The 27,450-nt window shown below is 44.8% G+C and overlaps 1 protein-coding gene across 1 annotated transcript in view; it reads right to left on the bottom strand.

Annotated features, from left to right (window-relative positions):
- LOC142817601 (uncharacterized) overlaps window positions 1-27,450 on the bottom strand; it is a 92,148-nt gene that overhangs the window by 29,911 nt on the left and 34,787 nt on the right. The window contains exons 3-4 of the mRNA XM_075894660.1: window positions 10,238-10,711; window positions 3,901-4,215 (exon numbers count right to left, since the gene is read on the bottom strand). Of these exons, the coding sequence (XP_075750775.1) occupies window positions 3,901-4,215; window positions 10,238-10,711 (789 nt within the window). The remainder of the gene's footprint in view (window positions 1-3,900; window positions 4,216-10,237; window positions 10,712-27,450) is intronic.

Here is a 27,450-nt window from a genome sequence, read left to right as displayed (position 1 = left end):
CCTAATGTAAGTTCTAGCATTAACCCAGGTAGCATCCCACAAATAATGATAGAAGAATTCAGAAGAAAGAATGGAAAAAAACTGAGCTGCTGGTGAAGATCAGGTAACAACATACCTACTGAAAGATGGAACACATATTGTGTTAGAAAAGCTAGCCACTCTGTTTACGAAGTGTGTCTTGACAGAAAGAGTACCAGAGTCTTGGAAGATGACTAACATCATCTTAATACATAAAAAAGGAGGTGACAAGGACTTGAAGAATTATAGGCCGATCAGCTTGCTCTCCGTCGTATACAAGGTATTTAGAAAAGTAATTGCTAACAAAATTAAGTCATTAGAAGTTCATAAACCAAAAAAAAACAATGAGGATTTAGAACAGGCTGCTCAGAAACTGTCCACATTGGTACTATCAGTTAGGTTATAGCGAAATGCTCACAATACAGCTAGCCACTATACATAGCCTTCATAGTTTACGAGAAGGCGTTTGATTCTGTAGCAATATGAGCAATCATGCAGACACAGCAGAATCGGGGCGCCGACGAAGCATAATATACACACTAGAAGAAATCTACCACCATGGTGCTCCATACAGCAAGTGACAGATTACCAATCAAAAAGGGTAAAAGGCGGAGGGATACATTCTCGTCAATGCTATGTACCGCGTGCTTACAGCATGTTTTCAAGGCCTCGAATGGGAAGAGTTAGGTATTCAAGGTAATGGAAAGCACTTTAGTACCCTGCGTCTCGTCGATGGCATTGCATTGCTGAGTCATGGGATGAATTAGAAGTCATGATTACACAGTTAGACAAAAAGAGCAGCAAGGCAGGTCTTAAAGTTATCTGTAGAAATGAAAGTAATATAAGATTACCTCGGAAGATAACAGCGCATTGAATTAGGTAGCAGTGCATTTGAAATTGTAAAAGAGTACGTCTACTTAGTACAGGTGAAAACCGCAGAGCCGAACAACTAGATTGAAGTAACTTGAAGAATAAGATTGAGGTGGAGAATATTTGGCAAGCTGTCTCAAATAATGACTAGTGGATTGCCACTGTACCTCAGGAGGAAGGTATATAACAGCTGCAACGTGCCGGTACATAGTTATGGAGTAGAAAAATGGAGACTTATAAAGAGAGTTCAGCCTTAATTAGGGACGACGCAGTTAGCGAGGGAAAGGCGAATGATAGGTGGAATCTTAAGAGACAAGAAGAGAGCAGAGTAGATCAGGGAGCGAACTGGGGTTAAGGATATCATAGTTCAAATCAAGAGTAAATGGACATGGGCCGGACGTGTAGCGCGTAGGCAGTATGACGGCTGGTCATTAAGGGGAACTGACTGGATTACGAGAGAAGGCAAGTAGGTTAGGGGGGGAAACGTGAGCTGGGCAGACAATAATAAAAAGTTTGTGAGTACAAAGTGGCAGTAGCTATCGCAGGACCCAGTTGACAGGCGGAACATTGGAGAGGCCTTCGTCCTGCAGGGTACGTAGTCAGGCTGATGATGATGATGATGACTTGAGAAGGGGATGAAGGAAAGAAAGTATGTTATAAAAAACTATAATAAATCTGATGGCCCAATTTTCGTAAAAAAGCAACAACATGCACGCAATAATATGGTCAGGCAGCAACTAGAAATGAGTATCGAATCAATAGATACTGATACTACGTAAACCGAATGTTAGAATAATATTCAAAATATTCTATTGAATGCAAAAAGCTTAAGTTCTGCTGCGTAATGGAATACGCAAAAGGAAGAAAAAGCTAAAGTTGGTGAATGGTTTCTCTAAGTCCAGTACTGATTGTGAATTCCGACTGTTATAAGAAAATATTTATTATGAAATGATGGTAAAAGATTTTTGCTTCAGAAAAACAGACATTTCGACGACGTACTAGACTACCCCTTTTTGACATTTATAGTTTTCTTCGGTGTTTGCTTCTGAAAAAAGTATTGAAATCAGGAGCAATGAATTCATGCTCAACTTTTATGACAAATTGTTTTACAGTCTTCACGATAGATTTTGTTTTAAGTTGTGTGATAGGAATTCAGTTGTACGTGTCCTCATAGAACGGCGAAAAATCTGGCACTCACCCACACTTACTCTAGAAATATTAAGGGTCTCTCAGGTGACTTTAGCCAGAGTTTACGCTGACCTCTCTGCCTTTCTGTAAATAAACCTCTCTCTCTCTCACTCTCTCTTTTAGCCGGAGTTTAAAAATATGCCAACGCACGCGATTACGACGCGGCCAAATGCACGTTGCTCACCGTTGCCTGGAGTTAGTCAGACTATTTTTTGTGTTTTTAAATATCGTTTATTACACAAGTTGAAATAACTAACTTTTCAAGAAACGAAGATAGATGAAAAATTTCAAAGAGAAAGTTGTAAATTGGTTTGCAAAACCACCAATTAAACTGTTTTAATCTTTATATCTGTTAGGTATTAGTAAATTTCTGCTAATTACGAAGTATCAAGTGAAAAGCCCGCTCGTGCGCCAGTGCTCACAATGAATTTAGTGCTCCCTAACGTTCCGCGTATGAATGACCCTAGAATTTGCCCCATTGTCCTGTCTCAGTAGGGCTGCAACGATGGTCGTGGCTTTACAATGCACACATTTTGCTATCGGCTACAAAAACGATAACCACTGTCACTGCTTATCGCCGTCATAAACCGCTGCGAGGGAAGCGTGTCGTTCGTACGCGGAACGTTAGGGAGCACTGGAATAATCGTGCGCACTGACGCGCGAGCAGGTTTGTCACGTGGTATTTTTTTGTATTTCGCGGACATTTGTAAACAGCAGAAAAGCACGAATACCTAACCGATATAAAGTTCAAAACTATCTATTTTGACGTTTTGCAAACCAATCCACAACTTTCGCATTGAAAGTTTTTACCCATCTTCGTTCCTTCAAATGTTCGTCAATTAGACAGATCTAATTAAACAATATTTGAGAACACAAAAATAGTATGACTAACCCAAGGCAACGGTGAGCAACATGCGTTTGGTCGCGTCGCAATTATGTGTTCTGGCATATTTTTAAGCTTTGGCTAAAATATGTGGGACACCCTGTATGGTGTTATGCTAAGGGCTCTTTAGGACTCAACAAAATATTCGTGAGCCAGACACACTCGGACTCACAATTTCTCTCTCAGACTCAGACTCACTGCTTTATATGAGTCTCAGTGAGTCTGAGTGAGTTTCATATCAAGTTAGCATTTTCGACTATACCAACAGTGCTCTTTAACACCAATATCTCACGTAATCGGGACTCTTCTAGGTGCCTTTTGATACGGTACCTTTGAATACGAGTTAAAAAGTTTGAAAAAAGTAAAGACGTTTTTTTCAAAAAGATGGCAACATCACATATATTTATCGAGAACTTCTCTCAAAGAGATGGCAGTGAGAAAGGTCAAAGTACCACCTTACATATTTCATGCTTGGTATCAATAAATGATGAAAAGTGTATGAACGATACTATTTAGAAATACATGCGAGTAGGTGTGAGTATAAACGTGAATTCAGATAAGGCTGATTTGACTGCCGAAGATGAGTAGATAGGAGGTGATAGGGCAGCAATTGAAAGAGAAACGAACGCAGACTCACTCAATAAATAAATCGTAGCTTTAAGATTCAGTCGGATTCAGCCGTAGTGAACGTTACATGAGGCCGGCTCACTCGAACTCACATTCGCGAAAATTTTTAACTGGGCTCACTCTGACTGAGTCACCGAAAAATTACTCCAACGCGCTTACTCTGACTCACAGGTCGATGTGAGTCTGAGTCAGTCGACTCAAGAGTGAGTTCGGCGACCTATGGGACCAACTATGTTTTTCCCCCTTCAAAATCGCAGGTACCAACTAGCGCTTCCACAAACTGTACATGCGTTCATCGCCCATATCAGCCTTACCTTTGCGCAGTTGCGAACAGCCTCCAGTCTTTCGTCTTGCTCTTCAACCACGAGGTGCCTCTGGTACTCCCACTCGAATATGGGTTGGAGCAGCGTTGACAGCGCGAACAGGTTTCCGAGGGAGACTACGGAGCCCACAACAGGGTGGCCGAACGCGGCGTTGGTGACGTTGTGGAGAAGGTGTGGATGCTTGAAGAGGGCCACAGAGTCTGGCCTCAGCCTGCGCGCAGCGGACCGGTGGGGCAGGTGCCTCGTAAAGATGCGCAGCCACATGCGAAGCTGGGATGCGTTGAGGAAGTAGAAGGCCTCCTGCATCTGCATTGGTGACAGTGCAGCTTTAAAAAGGCATTGAATAAGTCCATTACAATGGAAGCTCAAAGTGAGCATTTATTCGAAAAAAAGCGTCAAATATTCCACACTGTGAATGAAGCTGGATGACTAGCACGCGGCTGTGGTCATCAATTTACAAACCGTAGTGTACTACACAACGAGCAACAAAATTGGTATTTCAGTCGACAAAGCCTCGTATGATTTCTGTGGATATGGCATGTAATATTACCCATTTGAAGAAGATGGTACTTGCTGTCCTGTTCCGCATGCCCTCGTCGTTTCGCGCACCATCTGAGTTGGGGCTTGCTGTGTATGTATGCTTTTCTTCACTTCTTAGTGAATCGCTAGTAAGCAGTGGGATTCGGCCAGTTCACAGAGCACATTTTTTGCTTATGGACAAGAAAAATATGTAAAGCCATAAATAGCTTCGCAGTAAAAAAAGACAACTTCCACATTTTAGAACGCACTAACTTTGATAGCTCTAAAGCATACAATTTTCTATAAAGAAGGGAACTTTGGCGCTAGTGTTTGTGGGACCTGCAACGCATAACGCTTCAGCCAGCATGGTAATAATGGGTGCACCATCTTGTCCAATATTCGCTCTTTTGGCTACACTTGGCTCTGCATGCCTTGGAGGCACTTTATCACGAGACGACAATCAGGAAATCTTCAGCAGTCACACTTTGCAATGCCAAAGTCCTCTCTTTTCATTGCGATTGCTCGCTCACGCACAGACAGGTCTTAATCTCCCACAGTCCTAAATGTTACCAAGCGCCATGCACAAATCAACCAATGGCTGGTATGCTTGGCCTGAGACGTAATAATTTTTAGCCTGTAGCGTCGTTTGTAGAGAGAAGAGAAAGTAATTGAAGAGACGAAGCTCCTCAAGGCCAAGCTTGACCGTTAACGGCGTTGGCATGTGTTGTAGCCGTGAAGAGATTGAGGTAACGATAATGATCACAGGCAGTGACTCACTTGGGCAGTATATGATGTCTCAATATGCTCAATATAGAATTTCGTAAGAATTAAAGCAAATAACAACCACGAGGGCAACGTGTACTTTGTCTTTGCCAACTTCAAGATAGATAGGATACCATAAAGCAGTAATAATGAAGGCAAAACAAAATTAGAAAGATTGTTGACTGGGCAAGGTGGTATTCATTCATACTCCTGAAACGGCACCACAAGGTAAGATGAATGCACACACACAAATAAGCAAAACGAAGCCAGCTGTAATTATTTCATGTTACTTCTTTTACAGGTGCATTCGTCCTACCTTGTGGCGCCGTTTCAGGAGCACGTATGACCGATAAACTAGTGTGTGACTGTAGTCATAATCGAATTTGTTCGTGTTGAGTGCACCCTTTTTGTGTGCGGAGATTTCAACGCTGCGCACACAGTCTGGAGTTACCGCAAATCAGCAGCAAAGAAAACTGGCTCTGGGAAGATATATGCAACTTGCGATACACATTGCATACAGATCCCGGACACTCTACTCGCACAGAGAACTGTGTCTCGTGAGATACATGCCCCGATCTCACTTTTTCCAAAAACACAGGACCAGCAATGTCACATAGTCCTCTCGACAAACATCTTGGCAGTGACCACTATATTGTGGCTTCTGCACTAACACTACACAATGTTTGCTGTCCCGAGCGGAAGGTGCGTATCACAGACTGGATGTGGTTCAGAGAGCGCCGACAAAACCTTCCCGAAGTGTCAGAGTACGACAAATGGCTAGAGTTTCTTTCTGATGACTTAGATGCATGTAAGCGCAGTCGTTACCACAACCGGAAACCCGGACGTGGACCCACACCTTCTGCATCTGTGGGAGGCACGTAGAAAGCTCACGCGGCGTTGGAAGCGCCAACTCCTCATTCGCAAGCTTCGCCGGCGTATTGACCAAATCTCGCAGGAGGCGCAAATACGCGCAGCACCTCGTCCGCAACAACTGGCGGCGTTTCTGCAAGTGTCTTTCAGGCACCCTGAGCACTGCGAAAACATGGTCGATACTTCGCGCCCTTATAAATTCATCCGCTATCGAAACGGAAACTTTTCATCAACTAAATGGCTTAACACAAATGTACGGCAACGATCCATCCTGCCTTCTCAAGGAACTTGAACGACGTTTCATCGCTACCCGTCTTACGCCAAAGTATCCTGACTACTCACACGAGGTGGAATCTAACGAGGAACTCGACGCGGGCATAACGGTTGATGAAGTTCACGTAGTTCAAGATCTTCGTTAAAATACGACAGCAGGTGCTGATCACATTCGGTATTCTGCCCTTCGTAACCTCAGTGACTCAGATCTGAACCATCTAACGAACCTCTTCAATGACTATTGGCATAAGGGTACGCTATAGGCATGGCGTCATGCTGATATTTTTTTAATACCTAAACTAGGCAAACCCACAGCCATAGGATTTCTGTGGCTGATATCCTTTTCCTCATGCGTCGGGACGTTAATGAAACACTTTCTTTTGCGGCGTCTGCAGCTTTTCCTCGAGCGACAGTCATTCTTTGTGCACTCACAGTTTGGATTTCGGGCACATGTCTCTACGCAGGACGGGCATCTGCAACTCAAGGAAGAGGTTCTGTGCCCTCCGTCACGTGCCAGGGCCATTTTCGCCCTTGATTTCAAAAAGACATTTGATAACGCGGGCTCGACTTGTTTCTACAGAATCTAGCAAAACTCAATTGCGGCCGCTGCATGTATACTTAAATTCCTTCATTTTTGCGTGACAGGACAGCTAGCGTTGGGATTGCATCACACCGTTCGGACACGATTCTCCTTATAGGTCGCGGCACTCCTCAGGGATCAGTTCTGTCCCCCATCCTGTTTATTGTTTCCCTGGCAAGACTGCCAAAGCAGCTCGAATAGATACCCGATGTCGCCCATGCAGTTTACGCAGATGACATAACAATCTGGACGACGCGAGGGCTTAGACGGGGCTATTCAGGATCGCCTACTGCAGGCTGCCGACATCGTTACCACCTACGCACGACAGTGCACCTTGATCTATTCCCTTCAAATGTTCGAGCTTGTTATTATCCGGGCGCGTAACACCATGCCGCCACCCCATATCGTTGTGCACGTTGATGGCGGTGCCATCCTTCTGGTCGAGCGTGTTCGGATACTTAGCTTGCACGTTCAAGCGAATGGAAGAGCAGACTACAGTGTTTCTCTTTTGTCCCGATAAACCAAACAGATTCTCGCCATAACACGACGGCTATCAAACAGGCGCTTAGGACTACGAGAACGTGATCTGCTGTGGCTGGTGCAGGCCTGCGTAATCAGCCGCATCCCATACCATCTCTCTTTCCACACATTCACCCAGTCGGAGCAGGCACGGGTCAACGTAATGCTGCGAAGAACGACCAAGGTCGCCCACGGCATCTCACACTACACTGCCCCGACACGTCTACTAGCCCTAGTGACCCATAAGACACTTTCGGTAGTATTTGAAGCTCATTGGAATAGCCAAAGGCAATGCCTTTTGCTCACACCAGCCGGACGACACGTGCTCTCGTCACTGGGATACTCAGCCTTGCACAATCACGCCGAAGACACCGCTATCGGTGTCTCACCTTGGGTACGTCGCACCCTGAAGGTGCATCTGCTCCTCCGATACATGAGTCCTGAGCATGACGCGGGACGCCGGCGCGCCCGTGTTGGGTACTTGACGCGCATGCTCAGTGACATCGCTGAAGCCAACTCTATATATACCGATTCTGCACGATGCAGCAACAAGTACACCATGATTATGTTGGATGGCAACGCAACATTACTTACAGCTGCCTCTTTGCAGAGTTCTACTTCTGCGGACAGCAAAGTACTTAATGTACCGCTTGCTGCCCGACACGTTCTTGACATTGCTGGGGATGTTTACACACCAACCGATTCACAGCATGCAAGCCGAGCCTCTTAGATAAGGCGCGGTTTTCTCAAAACAGCGCTACTGAAGAAATCAGTAGGGCTGCCTTAAGTAGGGCTGCCTACCTACTGCCACATTCTACTGAAGGCATCAAACTTCGAAACATCCAGCCCACAATGTATCCACTTGCTCTGGACTCCGGTCATGCCTTTATGCCGGGTAATGATTGCGCTCACGCGGTCGCTTGAGAACTTACCTACCAAGCTGCCCGGCATGGCGAGGCTGGGAGTCCAGATCAAGTGGGCCCTCCACTTACATACCGAGACACATTGGTGTAACACCCGAGCTAGATGCACCATGCACCCGTCCGTCCTCACCGTCGTTCGCGTGAGAGGAAGAGGTGGCACTCCGCCAACTTCAAACGCATATGTTACCCAGCCATCTCTTCATGCATATTTTTATACCCTGACCACTACGCAGAGTCTTGCCAGGGTTGTGGCAGCTGCACAACAGTATTTCATGTCGCGGTGGAGTGCGCCACTGAAATATTTCATCGCCTTCCCGCTATCTTGCACCCCTGCCGCACCAAAGAGCTGTGGAACGATGCCCTCTGCGACGGGCCTCCCGAGGTCCACCAGGCCTTGTTTTAACGGGCCAGGTTGGTCGCCGAGATCGTCATAAGGAACCCGGACTACGGTTCCTTCCCACATGCTTTGCTTAAATGTAACTAATAAAATGTTTTCTCTCTCGAGAAAGAGAGCCTCACAAATCGATCCGCAGTGTTTTCACACCGTACTCGGAAACTCATGCAGGGCGGCGTCAAACACCATTAATTCGCGTAGTTGGTGCTGTTCAATACGGTTCATAGTACCATCAAATACCAGTTATGTGTTTCTATTCTGTAGGGACAGAGTCATGATACACGCGACTCTCATTGAATATTGTAACGTAGTCGTGACGGTGACGAAGTCAGACACGGCGTGTCCGGAATAAAACTTTATTTGCCTGACCTTGTGGCCAGCAATAGCAACTCAAACTCATGCAAGGAATGCACGCCGTACACTGATATCGGCAACAGAGCGTCAGCCATCTATCAACTGATCCGCGGCAATACGCGTCGGCATGTATACAGGTGGCATCGAGCATTCAGCGTCATCGTTGATGGTCGAGCACGCTGCCGAATAAACTCAGCGTTCGTGTTCGCGCGCTCAAGCCGTAGAGATGATCCAAAAACTGGTTGGGATGCTCTCTTGCACTCTGGCGCGGATTGCGCAAGGAAGTATCTACACGTGCAATGCACCGGCAATATAAACCATAGAAATGAGGGCGTAAAATAGTTTGAAGGTAAGGGTCACGATGCCCTCGTCCCAACCCCTCCCCCTTTTGATAACTAACGCTTTGGATCAACAAATATGAGGTAGCGCATCGTTGAAGTATCTGTGAGAAGACTTCAGTACAAACTTCTGCCGATATGAATCTGATAGTAATGCTTAGGATGAGTAGATAGGGATCACCTGTTACATGCTCATGTTACAAGGACAGTGAGCATGGTCATGACTCAACTTCGCCTAAAGCTCTGTCCGATTCACCTGCACCACAAGTGCGAGTTCACGAGGTGCTGCACATTGTTATTTAATCGGTGCAGCGACGACGACATTTGAACCACGTAGTTTGTTTCAAAAGGTGCAGGAGAGGTGCAGCAGTGGTGCACGATTTTTCTGCTACCCCACGCTGACGTATAGGATTGGTGCAGCCGGTGCGCAGCTATAAGCGGATGACGCAGCATTTAGACGTAGGGGCCGTACCCACCTCTACTAATGCGGTGTGTTTGCCCAAGATGTTTTCGCTTGGCAAAAAACTGTATTGATGGGCGGTTTTGCTATCGACCAATGTTATTTGGACAGTGTAAACTAAGCAAGCAGAGGTAAAGCCTGCATCTTGGCGCACCTTGTCTTTCGTTCGTGACGTCGCACTGTGCCTGCCCCGCAGTACTCGCGTTGCGGAATTTCTGAAACTTCTCGTGCAGGGTCATGAACTGGTAACGATAGGTGCTGGTGAATCGAATAAATCCAGTGTAGATTCTAGGTTAACAACAATGTAAATATAAATTCTTTAATGCACATACTTGCCTTCATAATAACTGTCTCCTTGCGAGGCACAAACTTGGCGCTTAGCTCGGTATGCAGGTGCCCAAGATCGTGGGCCAGCTCGTCCACGTTTTGCGTTACCTCGTCGATGGCACTGACAACCTTCTGCATGAGCTGCTCTTGGTCCTCGTGTTCTGCGCACTCACGTAGAATTGGACCCGAAAACAATGGCCTCGCTGGTTCCACGCTGAGAAGGCCAGAGTCTGGGTTTAGACGCAGCCACAACACACTGGGCACGTCGAACTTCAGTGACTGCTCCACGATCTTATCCAAGAGTTTATTCGTGCTATTCGCGTGGATGAGCCAAGCACTTACGTTAACGCCTACGTCTGTCAGGTAAGCGTACATTGTGTCGTGCAGGTCTTTTTCTACGCTGTACAGCGCATGACAGCTGGTGTAGAGGGTGGACAGCTCGCAGAATGTCGGGCGCATAGTGATAGCCTGAATGGTTGCACACTGCGAAAAATCAAAGCGTAAATTGAACCGTCTGAGAAATAACTGAGAAAAATGAGTTGAATCCTGTAAAAAAAACAGTTGTCTTTGTTTTTTTTTATTTATTCATTCATAATACCATACAGGCCCCGAAGAGCATTGAATAGGGGGAGAGGGGGGGTTACAACAAATTCACCAGAAATGAAGCATGAAAAGACACTACATCGAAGAAAAATGAACGAAATAAATTTTACAATGGAAAAAAAAGAACAAGCGCTACAATACAATCTAGTAAGTTACAAAATGCCTAAAGGCACACCTTTATACAAAAATTACGTGCACATATAAATTTACAGACTCATAAAATTTCACAGGGTCTCCTAACGAAACAATATTATCAGGAAGACTGTTCCAAAGTGCGATGGCGCACGGCGAAGCAGAATTATTTATTGAATGTGTGTTGCTAAAGACGCAAATGAAACTGAGATAATTATGAAGACGACGTGATGTACGCCAAAGATTTTCAATCTAGAAATGACTGGTTCAAGCGTTGTTGTGGTATTTATGGAAGATGCATAGGAGGGTGACAGAGTGGCGGGAATCTAAGTTTGGAGGGCAATATCGCATTTGCTTTGGGTGATGCTTGAATAACGGTTGTACTTTGACGTTATGAAGCGGGCTGCATAATTTTTGATGGATTCCACTTTATCTTTTACGTACTGTTGATGAGGAGACCAGATCGATGAAGCGTATTCCAATTGAGGGCGAACAAAGGTTCGATAGGCCTGTTGCTGTATGTAGGATGGGCAATGATACAGATTCCAGGGCTAAAATCTAAGAGTTCTATTAGCTTTCGCGCGCACCTTTTCTATGTGACTACACCAGGCAAGATTAAAACAAAGATGAACGCCGAGATATTTGTAAGTAGGTTAGGTAGGTGTAAGTGGTGTAAGTAGGTGTAAGTGTAAATAAGTAAAACCTTGTTAGGAACATCGAAGAATCGGTAAAGGCTATGTCGAATAAATATGACGAAGCTATGGCGAAAATGAAGCGCCAGTCGAATGACCTTTCGAACCTCAAAAAAACGAGTCGGGAAACTCGAGACTGAGGCTAAAGAAAAACAAGTAGATAAGCTCAAAAACGAAATCAAAGAGTTAGATCAGTATAGCAGACGCCTTAACCTCGAAGTGCACGGACTGTCCCAACACAATAATGACATTCTTCTAGAAAACCTAAATAAATTAGCACGTGATTTCGAGCTTCACGACTTTCTGAGAGTGACGTCGAGGCTGTGCACCGTATGCCATCGAAAAAAAAAACAAAAAATTGTTGAACCTGATATTGTGATAGTGAGGTTTTCGCCTCGCCATATGAAAGTTGGCTTAAAAAAAGAGCGACTTAAGAGAAGCAAAGTTAAATATTTTCTTCAATGAAAACCTCACAACATACAACAAAGCACTTTTCTGGAAAATGAAATGGAGGGCAACTGAAAAAGCTTGAAAACATTTTTTATTTAGGATGTTTTCAAACTTAAAAAAGTTTGAAAACATCCTAAATAAAAAATAGCCATAATGATATGGGATAAATTGAAATCTGACCCAGTCTCTTTTCATGATGGATATTCGCAAAGACAACATACATACACCTTTAGACGCTTAACATACTGCAGTGAAAGACTAAGGACTAACTATGGCTTGCAAAAGCTAGCGCATATGATCCCTAAACTATTAAATGCACATCTAGCAATCATCATCATAGTGCAAGAGAGCCGCGCATAATTGCATTAAAAACATACATATCTAGTAGGGCTCCAAGAATAATTTTTGCTCTCTCTGTGGTATCACACAGGTTGTATTTATAATTGAAGTGTATACACTCGTGACATTTTCATTACTGAGTTCTAATAAATTGGTTCGTTATTCAATAAATTTGGATTTATTCACATATTCCTTGCTTTGTTTGCTATAAAATCAGTCTTGCAGAGAGGTCTGTACTTAATAAAGTGTTCATCTAACGTTTTTGTAAGTTCCTATAAGAAATAGTAAATGCGGCTGCTTCTTTGTTAAAACATTTTATTATGTGTACATTACTGCTTTTTTGCGCTTTATAGTCTGGGACGGGTTACGGCACCTTCTCAGGCATTAATTTGCTTTTTTGCCAACCCTGCCTCTTACTTGTGTCTACTGTACTTGTGTACTGCACGTTGTATAATAAAAAAAAAGGTGAACAGGGATTTTCAGCGGAACAGACAGAGTAAGGAAAGAGAAAATGCGTTTTTTACGGGAGAAAGGAAGTGCACAGCATTTAGATGTGTTAAGTGTCATGTTCCATCAGTCACATTATTAATTATTAGGTCGAGGTCCTGTTCCAATTTCACACGGTTCTCTTCAGAGTTAATGGTCTTATACACTACACCACCTTCCGCGAAAAGACGAATCGATGAAAAAATGTTGCAAGGCAAATCATTATTATAAATGGCAAAAAGAAGAGCGCCTAATACACTACCAGAAGGTACACCTGATGAGACAAATGAAGTAGATTAGCTGAAGCTAATGACAAGTGTAAACTGTTGTCGATTAGATTAAAAATTTCGGAACCAAGATAATGTTGATGATTCGAGTCCAAGGGCCGATAGTTTAGCTATTAGGCGACAATGGGCAATTCTGTCGAATGCTTTCGTAAAGTTGAGAAAGATGCAATCATTGATTTTATTATTATTTATACTGTTATGTAAATCCGACGTAAATTCCGATAGTTGAGTATCTCGCGATATTTTTCCGTAAACCATGTTGATTTAAAAATAAGTTTTTTCACTCAAAAAGATTGTAAATATGGGAGGCGATGATGCGTTCTAGTGGCTTGCAAGAGCTGCATGTTGGCGAGATGCATGGGCGATAGTTATCGGGGGAGTTTTTTTTGCCGTTTTTAAATAGGGGATGACGTTTGCAGTCTCGCAGTCGGTGGTAAGTTGACCAGTGGAGAAATACTGTTGAAAAATATGGCATAAAGTTTTACTGTACAAAACCAACGTGTTTTTAAGTATCCTGGAAATAATATTGTCAACACCACGTGATGTAGACAACTTTAGACCATTTATAAATTTAGATATGCCTTCGACTGTAACGCAGATGAGAAATATAAAGCAGTACTAAAGGTCAGATTATCAGGAAACTGATGGAAAGTCTTGATTTGTAAAGACGGAGCAAAAAAGCGACTTGAAGAATGAAGCACAATCAGATGCAAATACAGGGATATTATCAGTGTTGTCTAATGTAACCATGTCACTGCCACGGTCCGGCCAAATGGCAAGCCAGGACTTTCTGGGGCTAGTGGGCAAAAGTGTAGACAGATAAGTTTTAAAATATTTCTTTTTTGATTCGCTAACAACAAGACACTAAGATTTTAAGCAGTCTTTATACCAAGATTCAGAAGACAATAACCTTTCAGCGCAAGCATATAACCTTTTATTTTTATTTCTTAGAGATCTAAGCGATCGATCAAACCATGGTTTGGATTGGTCGTTAGTGATATTGATTAGTGGTAAGTATTTATCTATGAGAAGCGCCATATATTTCCAAAAATAATCCAGTTATCTTGAATAGACATTTTGGTGCATAAGGGAAGAAATGTATTGTCTAGGAAGACATCAAGCTTAGCATTCGTTTGATCGTAATTGGTCTTTCTATATTTCCTGATTGTCTTATGCTAGACACCCGAAAACATTACTGGAATATTGATCGAAAACTGTAAAGCTTGTGATCACTAAAGCTGTCTAATTACAAAATGTGACTTATGGTATGTAGCTCTGTTGTCAGAATGAGATCTAAGATGGTATTTTTACGAGTGGGCTCTGAAACAAGCTAGGTAAAATTGAAGTCAAGGCATAGTTCATTGAATTTACATCAAGCACTACAAGATGAAGACATGCATGACGAGTAGCTGTCAGAAAAACTCAAATTGCCAAATAGATACATTTTAATGGTGGGAACAGGTTAAGAGCCCTAGAAATAGTTTTGTGAAGCTCGGATGCAAAAAAATGGCCACAATGACACTGTTGCCTATTATTAGCTTCAATTCTTCTTTTGAACTCCTGAGTCAGTGTCGCTGCCGCAGACTTAAACACGACATTTTTCAACAAAAGCAAAACTACTCTTTTTGAAAAGAACAGTGCCGTAGCCGCTATACATTTTCTAAGTTTTTCACAATTGTGATGTGATAAGCAGCGGAGCTACCGTCGAAACACCACAACGGTGCAAACTAAAAAGTCCCTTTTTCCAATCGTCGGCCTCAATGGTCACGCTCATCTTTATCGCTATGGCGGACCCAGAATAGCACTCCACAAAATATGTTCGTAATGATCAGGCATTTCTAAGAATATGCAAAATACCCGAATATAGTTTTTTTTTCAAAATAAAAAAAACAGGGCTGTTGTACACGCTTTCGTCTCTTGAGGTGGCCATAAGCGATTGATTATTGGTAGCTTGTTAATAAGCTTTTGAGATGTCCAGTTCATCAAGATCATTATATGAAAAAAAAATTGAAAAAAATCTCTGAAAAGTACGCCATATTTTGGATTCCAATAAGCACGATTAGCCATGGATTTTTGGCAGGAAAAGGTTTGCTTGCTCACTGCGCAAAACTGAAAGGGGTGTTGTGGACACTTTCAAATTCCCCCGTCTTGTTGAACGCACCAGCTTGCGATCTCAAATCAACCCAGAAGGCTGCTATGGCGACTATGATTGGTTTAATGCATGTCACTAGTGGAATTTTACTGTAAGGTGGAATTGAACAGTGTGCAGAAATCTGTGCATTTCGGGAGTCAAGAGCGCACGTGTGGTCACTCCCCTCAGGCTGTCGTTGCTACCTAGGTCAGCAAGTGGCAGAAATACTGCGTTACACCACGCTTTCCAAGATCGGGGCGTGTGTGTGACTTACGTAGCCAGAAAACGCTGATCGGTTAGCCACATCAGCCATGCACCTTAGAAACTGCACATTCTCAGCTGCTGACTGTAGCGACGCCGTCAGTCGGGTGAACAACAACTTTGTTGCAGTTGGGTTAGTGCTATATAAAGAGATGCGTGACGTAACATGTGACGTGATTAAGGGTGTTATCTGATGGCTGCTCGTCCAGCCGGGTTACATCTTCCTTTTATTGTAGCGCAAATTAATTATGCCTTTGAGGCTGTGGGTATCGACAGGGCCGGCGGCGAGCTCCTGTGCTTCGGCGAAGCTCTTGAGGGGAGTTGTCTTCTCGGGGGCCTTCGTCGCTGTGGGTTGTCCTGTTCCACAGGTGTTCTCTTGTGCGCCTGAATTCTCGACCCTCTTTTGTTTTAAGGATTGCTGACCGGGGCGTGCTGGCAGGCCTCAGGAAAATCGCCGGTGACCATGTTCGCTGGAGGGTTTCGTATGCGGACACTGGCTGGCCTGGAGACAGGGCCGGCAGATCCATCGTTCCGCGGTTGTAATAGACCTTCCGGCCTTGACGGATCTCTCTGAGCCTGTTGTGAACAGCTTTGCTAAGTACTGCTTCTGGTTCCAGGTGGCTGTTAGACACACGCAGGAGGGTCCTGGTTTGCCGTTCCATGAATCTCTGCACAGGGGACTTTAGGACATCATATCATGGGGTATTGTGCTATTATAGCAACGCCATATGAAAATCGACCCGGTTGCGCTCACATTTTTTAGGAGCTTTTTAGCTTCCTGTACGGCTGTTTTCGTCATACCATTGGCGCGGGGGTGATAAGGGCTTGTCGTAATATGATTAACGCCTAGTTGTCTCAAGAACTCCTTGAAAAGGTGGCTGTTGAATTGCGGGCCATTATCACTGCAGAGCTGCGATGGTAAGCCATGAGTGGTGAACAATTCTGTGCACCATACTGTCAGAGCACTAGCAGTGCCCTGCCGGAGTTCACGGATTTCGAAAAAGAAAGAATAGAAGTTCACTATTATGGCAAACTCACGGCCTTCATGGAAAAACATGTCCATGGCAACAAATTCCCATGGCAGTTTTGGGATGTCGTGGCTGTGAAGAGGCATTTTGGCATTCCGCGGTTGATACTTGTGACAGACCTTGCAGTTTTTGCAAATTTGCTCTATTTCACGCGACATATTTGGCCAGTACATTATGTCTCTTGCCCGCGCCTTCATCTTTTCAACTCCTGGGTGAGCAGCGTGAAGCAACAACATAATTTCTGTGTGTGTAGCTCCTCCTTGTAGGACCAGTACTGACGAAGACTTTCGGGCACCTCGCTCTTTTAAGGCCAGCTTGTTTAGGCATAACCTCGAAGTTTGACCAGGGCCGGATCTTCATTCTTTGCAGCACGAATATCCCTCAGGCGTTGCTGCAAAGCTGAAATGTACTCAAGCACATTCACTTGAAATTGCTCCGTTTCTTCTTGCATGAGCTGGGAAACCTAGGTAAGGCGTCAGCCAAGAAGAGCTCTTTCCCTGGCTTGTAGATCAATGTAATAGGATATCGTTGCAAAGTCAAACGCATGCGCTGTAAGCGAAGCGGACATTGATAACGCGGTTTCCTGAATATCGGCCCCAAGAGGCGGTGATCGGTCTCAACGATCAGTTTCTTGGCCAAATATGTAATCGTGAAAATTGACGCAACCATGTACAATTGCCAATGTATACTTTTCAATTTGAGCGTAGCGTTGCTGTGCCTCTGTTAGTAAACGTGACGAGAATGCGACAGGACGGCCATCTTGAACGAGCACAGTGCCAACTCTCTTTTGGCTGGCGTCAACCGACAGGGTTACTGGCTCATTTGCGTGGAAGAAAGCAAGAACTGGTGCATTTGCTAAGCTTTCACGCAACATTTCATAACTTCGCTGCTGAGAGTCAGTCCAAACCCAAGCGATGTCTTTGTGCAGCAATGTTCTTAGCGGGGCTGTCACGTCAGACATGTTAGGAATGAAGCGCTGTACATAATTCATCATGCCTAAAAAGACTTAGAGTTTCTTACAATTCCTTAGCTTTTCCATTTCCAGTATGTCTTTCACTCGACCTGGGTCCAGGCGGAGGCCTTCAGTGCTAAGATTGTGCCCGAGGTAGCGGACTTCGGGCTGCAAAAAGTGCATTTCTTTAAGTTAAGCTTGCGGTTGTTTTCACGACAGCGTAACAACAAAAGTGACAGGTTGTTGTCGTACTCCTCTTTTGTGCGGCCCCAAAGCAATATGTCATCCATTATCACGGCTACGCATGGCAAACCTTCCAGCATGCGATGCATAGCTGCTTGGAATATTTCTGGGGCCGACGTGATGCCGAAGGGCATTCGAAGAAACCGATAACGCCCATACGGCGTGCTCATCGTACAGAATTCTGAGCTTGATTCGGTTAGCTTAATTTGCCAGAACCCTGACGCCGCATCAAGCGTTCAGAAGTACTTGGCACCGGATAGTTGCGAGGCTGCGTCTTCTAGGGTTGGCATTGGATAATGCTCCCGCAGCAGCACTTTGTTAAGCGCTGTAGGATCCAGGCAAACTCTAACCTTGTCCTTCTTTACAACTGCTACCATATGGCTAGACCACTCTGGTGGTTCGGTTACTTTTGCGATGACGCCCTGGGCTTCCATGCGCTGTAGCTCAGCCTTGACTTTGTCCTGAAGAGCTACGGGAACTCTTCTCGCCAGAACGACGACTCCCACTGCGTCTGGCTTAAGCTTCATGTCATACTCGAAGTATTTTAGCTGCCCGAGTCCTTCAAAGACGTCTGCGAAAGATTGTACTGGTGGGTACAGTTTGTGCTGTAGGTCTCGAATACGGTGGATAAAGCCAAGACTTTCAGCTGCTGCACCACTCAGAGTGACAGGTATGTCTTGATCGACAATAAAAAATGTTCGTTCTTTCATTCTGTCATTTGCTGAAAGCATCAACTGAACTTGCACGTGTGCGTTTGTTGTGTGCCCAAAAAATGCTTGTAGTTTAACGTTGCAAGCTTGCTGAGCTTTATATGGCAATTTTGAAACATCGCTTCTTGAAATTACACAACCGTTTGCACCAGTGTCTAGCTTGCATGTGATGGGATAGTCCTCGATGTACACAGTTGCGCTCCAGTCATCACTGGCGATCGCGCCGACTGTCAACGTTTGTAGAAAAAAATCGTTGTCTTCTGCTCGCACATCTCGTATTTGTTGGCTGACGTTTTGCGGGTACTTGGATGATCTGCATACTCTAGCGAAATGGTGTAACCTTCCGCACTTTCGGCATGTTTTCCCTCTCGCTGGACACATGTCGCTGCGGTGCATTTGAGCTTCACATTTGTAGCAACGATTTTTTTATTGCGACTGCATTTACTAGAGTGCCTTCACCTGATCCTGTGGCTCCACTGATTTCTCTGAAGTGCTCTTTGCTTTGTTCCTGCACTCGGCACATGTCGACGGTCTTTTCGTACGTCGGGTTTTCTGTTATCAATCTTTGCTGGAGGCTCTTATTCGTTGTGCCCAGAATGATTCGGCTGCGCAACATGCGGTCTTCGAGACTCCAGAATTTACAGTTCTTCGCTAACACACGCAGTTCTCTTAGTAACTCGTTAAATGGTTCACCTGTCTTTTTGTTTCTTGAACCGAAAATAAACTATTGAAATGTGAAGTTGGTCGCGGGCCTGTAGTGCTCTTCGAATTTCTTAATCAGGACTTCCACATCATTTCTGTTATCCGCTTCCTCGAACTTGAAGGTAATGTATGCCTTTCGAGCTTCTTCGCCTATGGTAACTAGCAAAGTTGCTGCTTGAACATCCTTTGGCTGTGTGTTCCACTTCGTAGCAGTAGAAAACAGCAGAAACTCACTTTTCCAAGTTTTCCAGGCAATCCAAGGGTCCTGTGACGCCTCCTTGGGCTTCGGGGGTGGTACTAACGCTGACGCTATTGATGCATCAGGTGGTTTCCGCTGCTACCATGTAGCGACGCCATCAGTCGGGTGAACAACAACTTTATTGCAGTTGGGTTGGGGCTATATAAAGAGATGCGTGACGTAACATGTCACTTGATTAAGGGTGTTATCTGATTGCTGCACGTCCAGCCGGGTTACACTGACAACACCACATGACAGGGTAACCAGCTTGCCGCTCTCGGCAATGTTTGTAGAGTGCTACTTACCAGGCCCATGTGCTGTTTTAAGTGGCGGACAATGCGGTACTAAAGCTAAAAGAACCGGCGGCTCACGCTAGCCAATTCATTAAAGCGGAAGCAAGGTAGCTTTGTCATGGATAAATTGGATTTCACACGGTTTAAAGAATTATGTGGCAGGCTAAAAATCGAAATGGTACTTTAAGCTGTGCATGATTGACATAGCATTTGTAAGGTCTATGATCTTCTTGGAGAGACCGGACGCTGAGAATGAGCGAAAAAGCTCACCCTTTCGAGCCCTGTGCACAAAGCGTTCTATATCACTACCCATTCTTGTGTGTATGAAGCGTACTAGTGAATATCTCACTGATAGAATGAAGGGGCCTGTTATACCTGCGAGTCCACACCGAACGTCCATGCCTCTGAAAAAGGCAATCTGTGTCAAGGCCAGCACGCGAGCCCGCCTGACGCGAACAACTCAACGGCGTCATCACGCGGCAGTGCCTTTCTGTCACGCACGCACAGCGAGCCCGTCGAAGCGATCGGCGCCTTCCTGTCTGGCGAGTCTGACGCTGTGCGTGATGACGTCACTCGTCCTTGAGTGCAGCCACGTGCAGCGCAGCGGCCCCAGATTTCATGAGAATTATGCGGCCAAGCGGCGACCCCATTGGAAGATTCTGACCTCACGGCCAGAGGCGCTTCTGGTTGGACATTTGGTTACTCGAAGAATCCTCCCAGTGCATATAATAAAGCTAAGGGGCACGTCTCTAGCAGTACACCTATGTGTCAGAGGAGAGAGCTCGGCTGTCCGAGTCTCTAGGCTGTCGACGCCAGTGCCGAATTTGTAACGCCTCTGTATATATGCTGTACGTAAACCTTGTTTAACTCACCGTCGTCTCGTCCGCTCGTCTACCGGCTCTACGCAGAAGCTGTCTGGAGCTGAGAAACCTACGCTACCAAACGGCTGGTGACCTTCCCGGTGGAGTTCGAAGCAGTGGCGCCTTCGGGACCGTGTCGGCGTCGCCGTCTCTCGTAGCAGTGGTGGCAGCGGTGGGATTCGTGGCGCCCTTTGTAACGTCGTCGGAGGCGCGCTTCGTAACAGTGGTTGGCAGCTGCGGAATCGGCCGGTGTCAGCGACATCGATGCTGTGAGTGCCTGATGTTTTCCCCTGAGTTCACCAGACTAGCCTAGCTCAAGTTTTAGTAGTTTAGAGAACGCCTTTGTGAAGCATTAGAGTGAGCGTTGATTGTTTTAAGCAAAGTCAGTGTGCATTGAAACCAAAGTTCATGTGGAGGTGGTAAACACGGAAGTGTTGAAAATTGCTTGCGCGTCTTGCTAGTAGACTTATAGTGGGTACGGCAAGTATATCCTTAACAGGGGCAAACAGCAAGAGGCTATTGTGAACGATGGAAAACCTTAAAGTGAAGGAACTCATCGAAATTTGTGAGGAACTCGGCATTACTTTGGGCTGTGCGAAACGAAAGCAAGCGATCCTTGAGATCATTAAGAATGAAGGAGTGTCGGCTGAGGAAGTCGATGACGCCTGGGCGGATATCAAAGCACGCCGCGAAGAGGCCTTAAGGCGAGAAGTAGAAGCTCGCGAACGCGAAGAAGCTGAAAGGCGAGAAGTTCGCGAACGTGAAGAAGCTGAAAGGCGCGAACGTCCCGTGCGTGAGGAGGCCGAAAGACAGGAGCGCCTCGAGTTGAAACGAATAGAATTGGCAATCCTACAGTGTTCGCAGGCGCCTAGCGTAGCTTCTCCGACAGTTCAAGTCAGCGGTTATAGAATTCGGGACCAACTGCCATCGTTCGTAGTAGGCGAGGACATGGCGAAGTATCTCGTCAAGTCTGTGAGCGAAATACACGTCTGTGAGCGAAATACTTTAGAGCGGTCTCTTTGGGCGCAGAACCTGTTAGATCTTCTTCCCGGCGAAGTGTCCGACGCGATAACTTGCTTGTCGAGGGAACCGTTTGAGAGCTATGACGAGGTTGAAGGAGTATTCTTGACACGTTATAAGTTGTCACCCGAGGCTTTAAAGCAAAGGTTCCGGTATGCTTAAAAGGGGAATGAGTCCCACGTTGACTTAGCGTTTCGTCTTAAAGCCGATTTAATCGAATAGCTCAAGGGCGAAGGTGTTTATAACGATCGCGATAAAGTGGTAGAATGCATTGCATTGGAGCAGTTCTACCGCTGCATCGAGGAGGATGTGAAGCTTTAGCTGCAGGACAAACTTGGTGAAGTACAGCTAAACAAGGCAGCAGAGTTAGCTGAGGAGTATTATACTCGCCAAAAGTTACATAGCAGGGCAGTGAGCGTGTAAAAGATTGAAAGGAAAGAGGGCTTTTCGAAGAAACCTGATCAACGAAAACCCGCTCCGCACCGTAATTTCAAGAAGGACCCGTCTCTTACGAAAGACACTGTAGGGGAAGGGCGAACGGAAGCGGAGAAATCAAGTGAGTTTCCTAGACAACGCACTGATACCACACGGGCGTTTGAATCACTGAAGCCACTAATCTGCTACAACTGCAAAAAGGAAGGGCACATCGCAATAAGTGGGCACGTCGGCTGGTCATCTTGTAGCACCATGTTCAAGCCGCTTCTTTTCTACGTGCAGATATTCCTGTGCGGTGCAACAGCAATGGCCAGCGCACATCAAGATGCGACCAACTTCGTCATCGAAGTACGTAATACTACTTCCGCGCAAGCGCCAGCCATCATCGACGAGGGTTGGGCAACGCTGCTTCCAGCGCCATCAACGTCAACTCAAGTGGATAAAAGACGCCCCCCATCCTCGGATTCTTTCAGTGGGCACGTCGGCTGGTCATCTTGTAGCACCATGTTCAAGCCGCTTCTTTTCTACGTGCAGATATTCCTGTGCGGTGCAACAGCAATGGCCAGCGCACATCAAGATGCGACCAACTTCGTCATCGAAGTACGTAATACTACTTCCGCGCAAGCGCCAGCCATCATCGACGAGGGTTGGGCAACGCTGCTTCCAGCGCCATCAACGTCAACTCAAGTGGATAAAAGACGCCCCCCATCCTCGGATTCTTTCAGTGGGCACGTCGGCTGGTCATCTTGTAGCACCATGTTCAAGCCGCTTCTTTTCTACGTGCAGGTTAGTAACGAAGTATCATCTGTTAAAACTAGCAATCGTTATTTCGTCCAGCTGACGTGCCCACGTAGCTTGTATACCTTGTGTTGTAACATTAAGCAAGTGTTTTTGTCCCTACTGATGTTATGCGGGGACATTGAATCCAATCCAGGACCCTCCACTGCGGAATTGTTGTCACAGTTGATTGAAGGTCAAAACAACATTCAAAAAAGGCTTGATGATATCGAGCTGAAATTAAAAACTGTGGAAGAAACTTCTGAGATAATCAAAGGATTCAGCGATAAACTTCGCAGCCTGGAAAATACGGTTCAACACTTAGAACGAAAGCTCGTTGATTTGGAGGACAGAAGCAGGCGTAACAACCTTGTTGTGTTCGGCATACCGGAAAAGAATGATGACGCCTCTGACGACCTCATGGATAGTGTAGTCTGCAATGTGTTTAGGCATTCTTTAGACGTGAACGTAAACTCAGTCGAGCGAATTCATAGGCTAGGGCGAAGGCAGCATGGTAAAAATCGGCCAGTGATCGTGAAGTTTTTCGACCACAGGGAAAAAGTTAACGTTCTCAAAAGTTGCTTCAAATTAAAAGGGAAGGGAATCTCAGTCTCGGAGGATTTCTCTGCAAGCACTCGGCACGTCAGGAAGCTTCTATGGAACAGCACTTCAGATATTAGGAAATCGGGCACGAAGGTTAAACTTGTACATGACAAAATTAAGATTGACAATCGATTGCTAACATTAGATGAAGTCCAGCGTGGAATGGTCTCTGCGAGCAGACCGGTTACCAGAGCAACTCGCAACAAATGAAACGACAAGAACGGGGGACTTTTCCGATGCCTAAATATTAACGCCCGTAGTATTCTAGCAAAAAGCGATGATTTAGACAGTGTTGTGTTAACGTATCACCCTCATCTTTTGATAATTACTGAAACCTGGCTTCGCACCGACGTTAGTGACGACGAGATCACGCCCCAGGGTTACCGCATCTATCGCAAAGATAGGAGTAGTCGAGGCGGCGGAGTTGCACTCATATTTAAGGAAACCTTACAAGTTGAAAGATTAGCCGATATACCAGATCTTGAATGCGTAATTGTAAAAGTAGATACAGGCGATCTTAAGTTCATAGTCGGCGCTTTTTACCGCCCCCCAGGTACAGACGAAGCATTCTTTGATAAGCTTAATGAATTTCTCTGCATGGTCCACAGTTGCTCTAGTAATATAATAGTTGGCGGTGATTTCAACGTTCCCTCAGTTATATGGGATACTGATTTTCCTGTACCATCTTCAAATACAGCGAAGCGTTTAGTCGATATAGTCCTTTTTCATGATTTAACTCAACTAGTTAAGCAACCAACCCGCGTACAGAATGCTACTGCTACAACTCTGGATCTTTTTTTCGTTAGCAACAGCATGCTGCGTCGTGTTGCAGACACCAATGTGCTTGATGGAATATCCGATCACAAATTGGTTTACATGTGCATTAATCTTAATGACGTTTCAAAAGGCAAGAGGGAAGAACGCGTGGTGTCTGTCTTCTCGCGCGCAAAAGACGTAGAAATACTAGACACATTAGACTTACAATTTTCTCGATTCACATTACTTTCTGAATGTAGTACTTGTACTGTTAACAACCTTTGGTGTTTCTTCAAAAAGCTTGTGTTGCAGTGCGTTCATGACTTTGTGCCAGAAAAAGTGAAAATAATAAAAAATGTTAGCCCATGGATCACTATGCCAGTTGTTCGTTTGGGGCGAAAGGCAAACAGGATAAGAAAACAGCATCGTCAGAACCCCACTCCATCGACCATGCTTAAACTCAGTAACGTGCGTAAAGAATTAAAAGACAGTATCAAGGAAGCAAAAGATCAGTACTATAACGTCACTTTAGAAAACTTCTTGCTGTCATCCCCAGCGAAATTCTGGCAGCATTTTGCCCCAAAGAAAAAGCGTTTTCATAATATATGTGTAAATGGGACTATCGTAACTAATAAAGAAACTATTGCAGAATCATTTAACACGTTTTTTTGTTCAGTGTTTACTGATGACGATGGGAGAAGGCCATGTCCAAAAACGCTTCATGATATCCCACCAATAAGTGACCTTGCAATATCTGAGGAAGGAATTTTGTCTCTGCTTCTTAACATAGATCCCAAAAAGACGCCTGGTATTGATAGCATACCTAACGCGTTCCTTGTGAGGTATGCTGAATGGTGCTCGAAGTTTTTGTGCATCATTTTTCAGAAGTCAATGTCACAGCGCGCGCTTCCAGATGACTGGAAATTCGGAAAAATTATCCCTATACCCAAATCTCCTAACACTTCTCTCGTCTCCGCCTATAGACCAATTTCTCTGCTTTGCTCATGTGCGAAGGTATTAGAACATATTATATTTAAGCATCTCTCAGTTTTTCTCGAGGAAAATAATTTAATCAATGACCGACAACACGGCTTTCGAAAAGGATTCTCAACCGTCACACAACTGTTGGAAACCGTTCATGACATTGCAGCTATTCTAGATAGGCAAGGCCAGATTGACATGGTTTTCCTAGACTTCGAAAAAGCATTTGATCGCGTGTCGCATCCAAAACTTCTCGCGAAACTTAAACCTATACTAAAAAACAGCACAATAACTTCATGGATTGAGGCCTACCTTTCTTGTCGAAATCAAATAGTTTCTATAGATAACGTCCAGTCTGATTCACGACCGGTGAAATCGGGAATCCCTCAGGGCTCTGTGCTTGGGCCACTTCTTTTTTTAGTATTTATAGACGACATCGCCAATGACATCCCGGTTTCTATCAAGTTATTTGCAGATGATTGCATTCTTTATCAGGAAATACGTAGTGCAGACGACCAGGTTCTTTTAAACGCAGCGTTAACAAAAATATCTTCTTGGTGTGCAGTGTGGCAAATGAAGATTAATGAAAAGAAAACGGTTGCTATGACCGTTACGCGCAAGCGGCTTCCTTTGAAACACTCGTATTCCATCAATGGTCAAAAACTATCGTTTGTTAAAACCTATAAATATTTGGGGGTTGTATTAAGTGCAGATTTTAAGTGGAATGAGCATGTTGCCTACATTGAAAAGAAAGCTTTACAGAAACTAGCATTTCTAAGACGTTCTTTGCGCAAATCTACTCGAAAGTTAAAATTAATTGCGTATAAAACTTTTATCCGTCCAATCCTCGAGTACTCATCTGTGGTTTGGGACCCTTATAGCCAAGTAAATATTAAAACACTTGAAATGATTCAAAGAAAAGCAATCCGATTTGTATATAATCGTTACAGTGCTCTTACATCACCCAGTGAACTGTTAAAAAAAGCTGACTTGGATACATTGCAGGCAAGACGGCAACACGATCGATTAAAGTACATGTTTCTGCTTTACCACGACAAGCTACGCATAGACAAGCACGCGTACATAAAAACGGTTCACCGCCGATCAACTCGTTCCGAGCATCCAAAAAAACTGAAGGAATATTCCTGTCAAACGAAAGCCTTTAAAAACTCATTTTTTCCACGCACTGTCACTGATTGGAATGCTCTTTCTGCTGATCTGGTGAACTGCGAGACCGCTCAGTCGTTCGTGGAAAAACTTAAACACCAGCAACCCACTTGACTTTGATCTTTCTTTGCGCTTCGCCCTCTATTATTCCACCGCGCATCCTGAACAGGCTTACATCTATGTTCCACTTTCTATCACTTTTCGCATATCAATGCGTTGCATTTTTGAAATGTTGCCGATTTTTGAACTGTTATATGATGTTCGTTTCTTAGTTCTGAGTGTACAGATGTTTGTCCTCATAGTTTTTTTTTGTACGTGTACGCGTAAACCACTACAATTGTGTAAGTACTAGCGTTTTACTTTGATGCACTAGTTCTTGATGATGTAGCTTTACGTGACGTGTTTCCTTTCCTGTTGTATATTCATATGTTTCCTTTTTTGTATCACCCACCCCTGCCTAAGGCCTCATGTGTGAGGCTGGCAGTACTTCTGAAATAAATAAATAAATAAACTGTAAGCAAAAGTTTCCTTTTGCAACAATTCGAGAATCGGAAAAGAACATGCGGTTTTTAGAGCCGTATCTCCAAGAAATTAGTGTGAATGGAAAAACATGTCGAGCACTTCGAGACTGAGCGGCAACCATGGACGTTGTCCATCCTTCATTGGTGTTTCCGGATGACTTTCAGGAGAATGCGCATGCATCAGGCCAGTCACCGAGGAGCAGAGTGCTTGCTTACCAATCGCTACGGTTGTCATTGAAGGCCTTTCGGTAAGCTTCGCACCGATGCGGCTGTGTCTGCTGCGCTTCCCGATTGTTTTGGTTATCTTTTCTCTAACAACTCAGAGCAGCTTCTCAAAGAGCAGGGTAAATCGTTCTTACCCAACTTAGTGTACATGTCCCGCACGCGATCGCAAGCGCGAAAGCTTTCGCAGGAGCTTGATCTTGTTCAAAGCGGTGAACCTTCAAGTGACCTTGGTGGCGAGTCGACGGAACCTCAGAGAGGAAAGTCTCCGTGTAAGTCATTTGAGCAGTCACTCGAGTGGCCCATCGCCAAAGCGACTGGCGCGGTTTCCGT

Source organism: Rhipicephalus microplus, chromosome 5 (genome assembly GCF_043290135.1).
Source record: "Rhipicephalus microplus isolate Deutch F79 chromosome 5, USDA_Rmic, whole genome shotgun sequence".
Lineage (NCBI taxonomy): Eukaryota > Metazoa > Arthropoda > Arachnida > Ixodida > Ixodidae > Rhipicephalus > Rhipicephalus microplus.
This window is presented reverse-complemented; position numbering and strand designations above follow the sequence as displayed.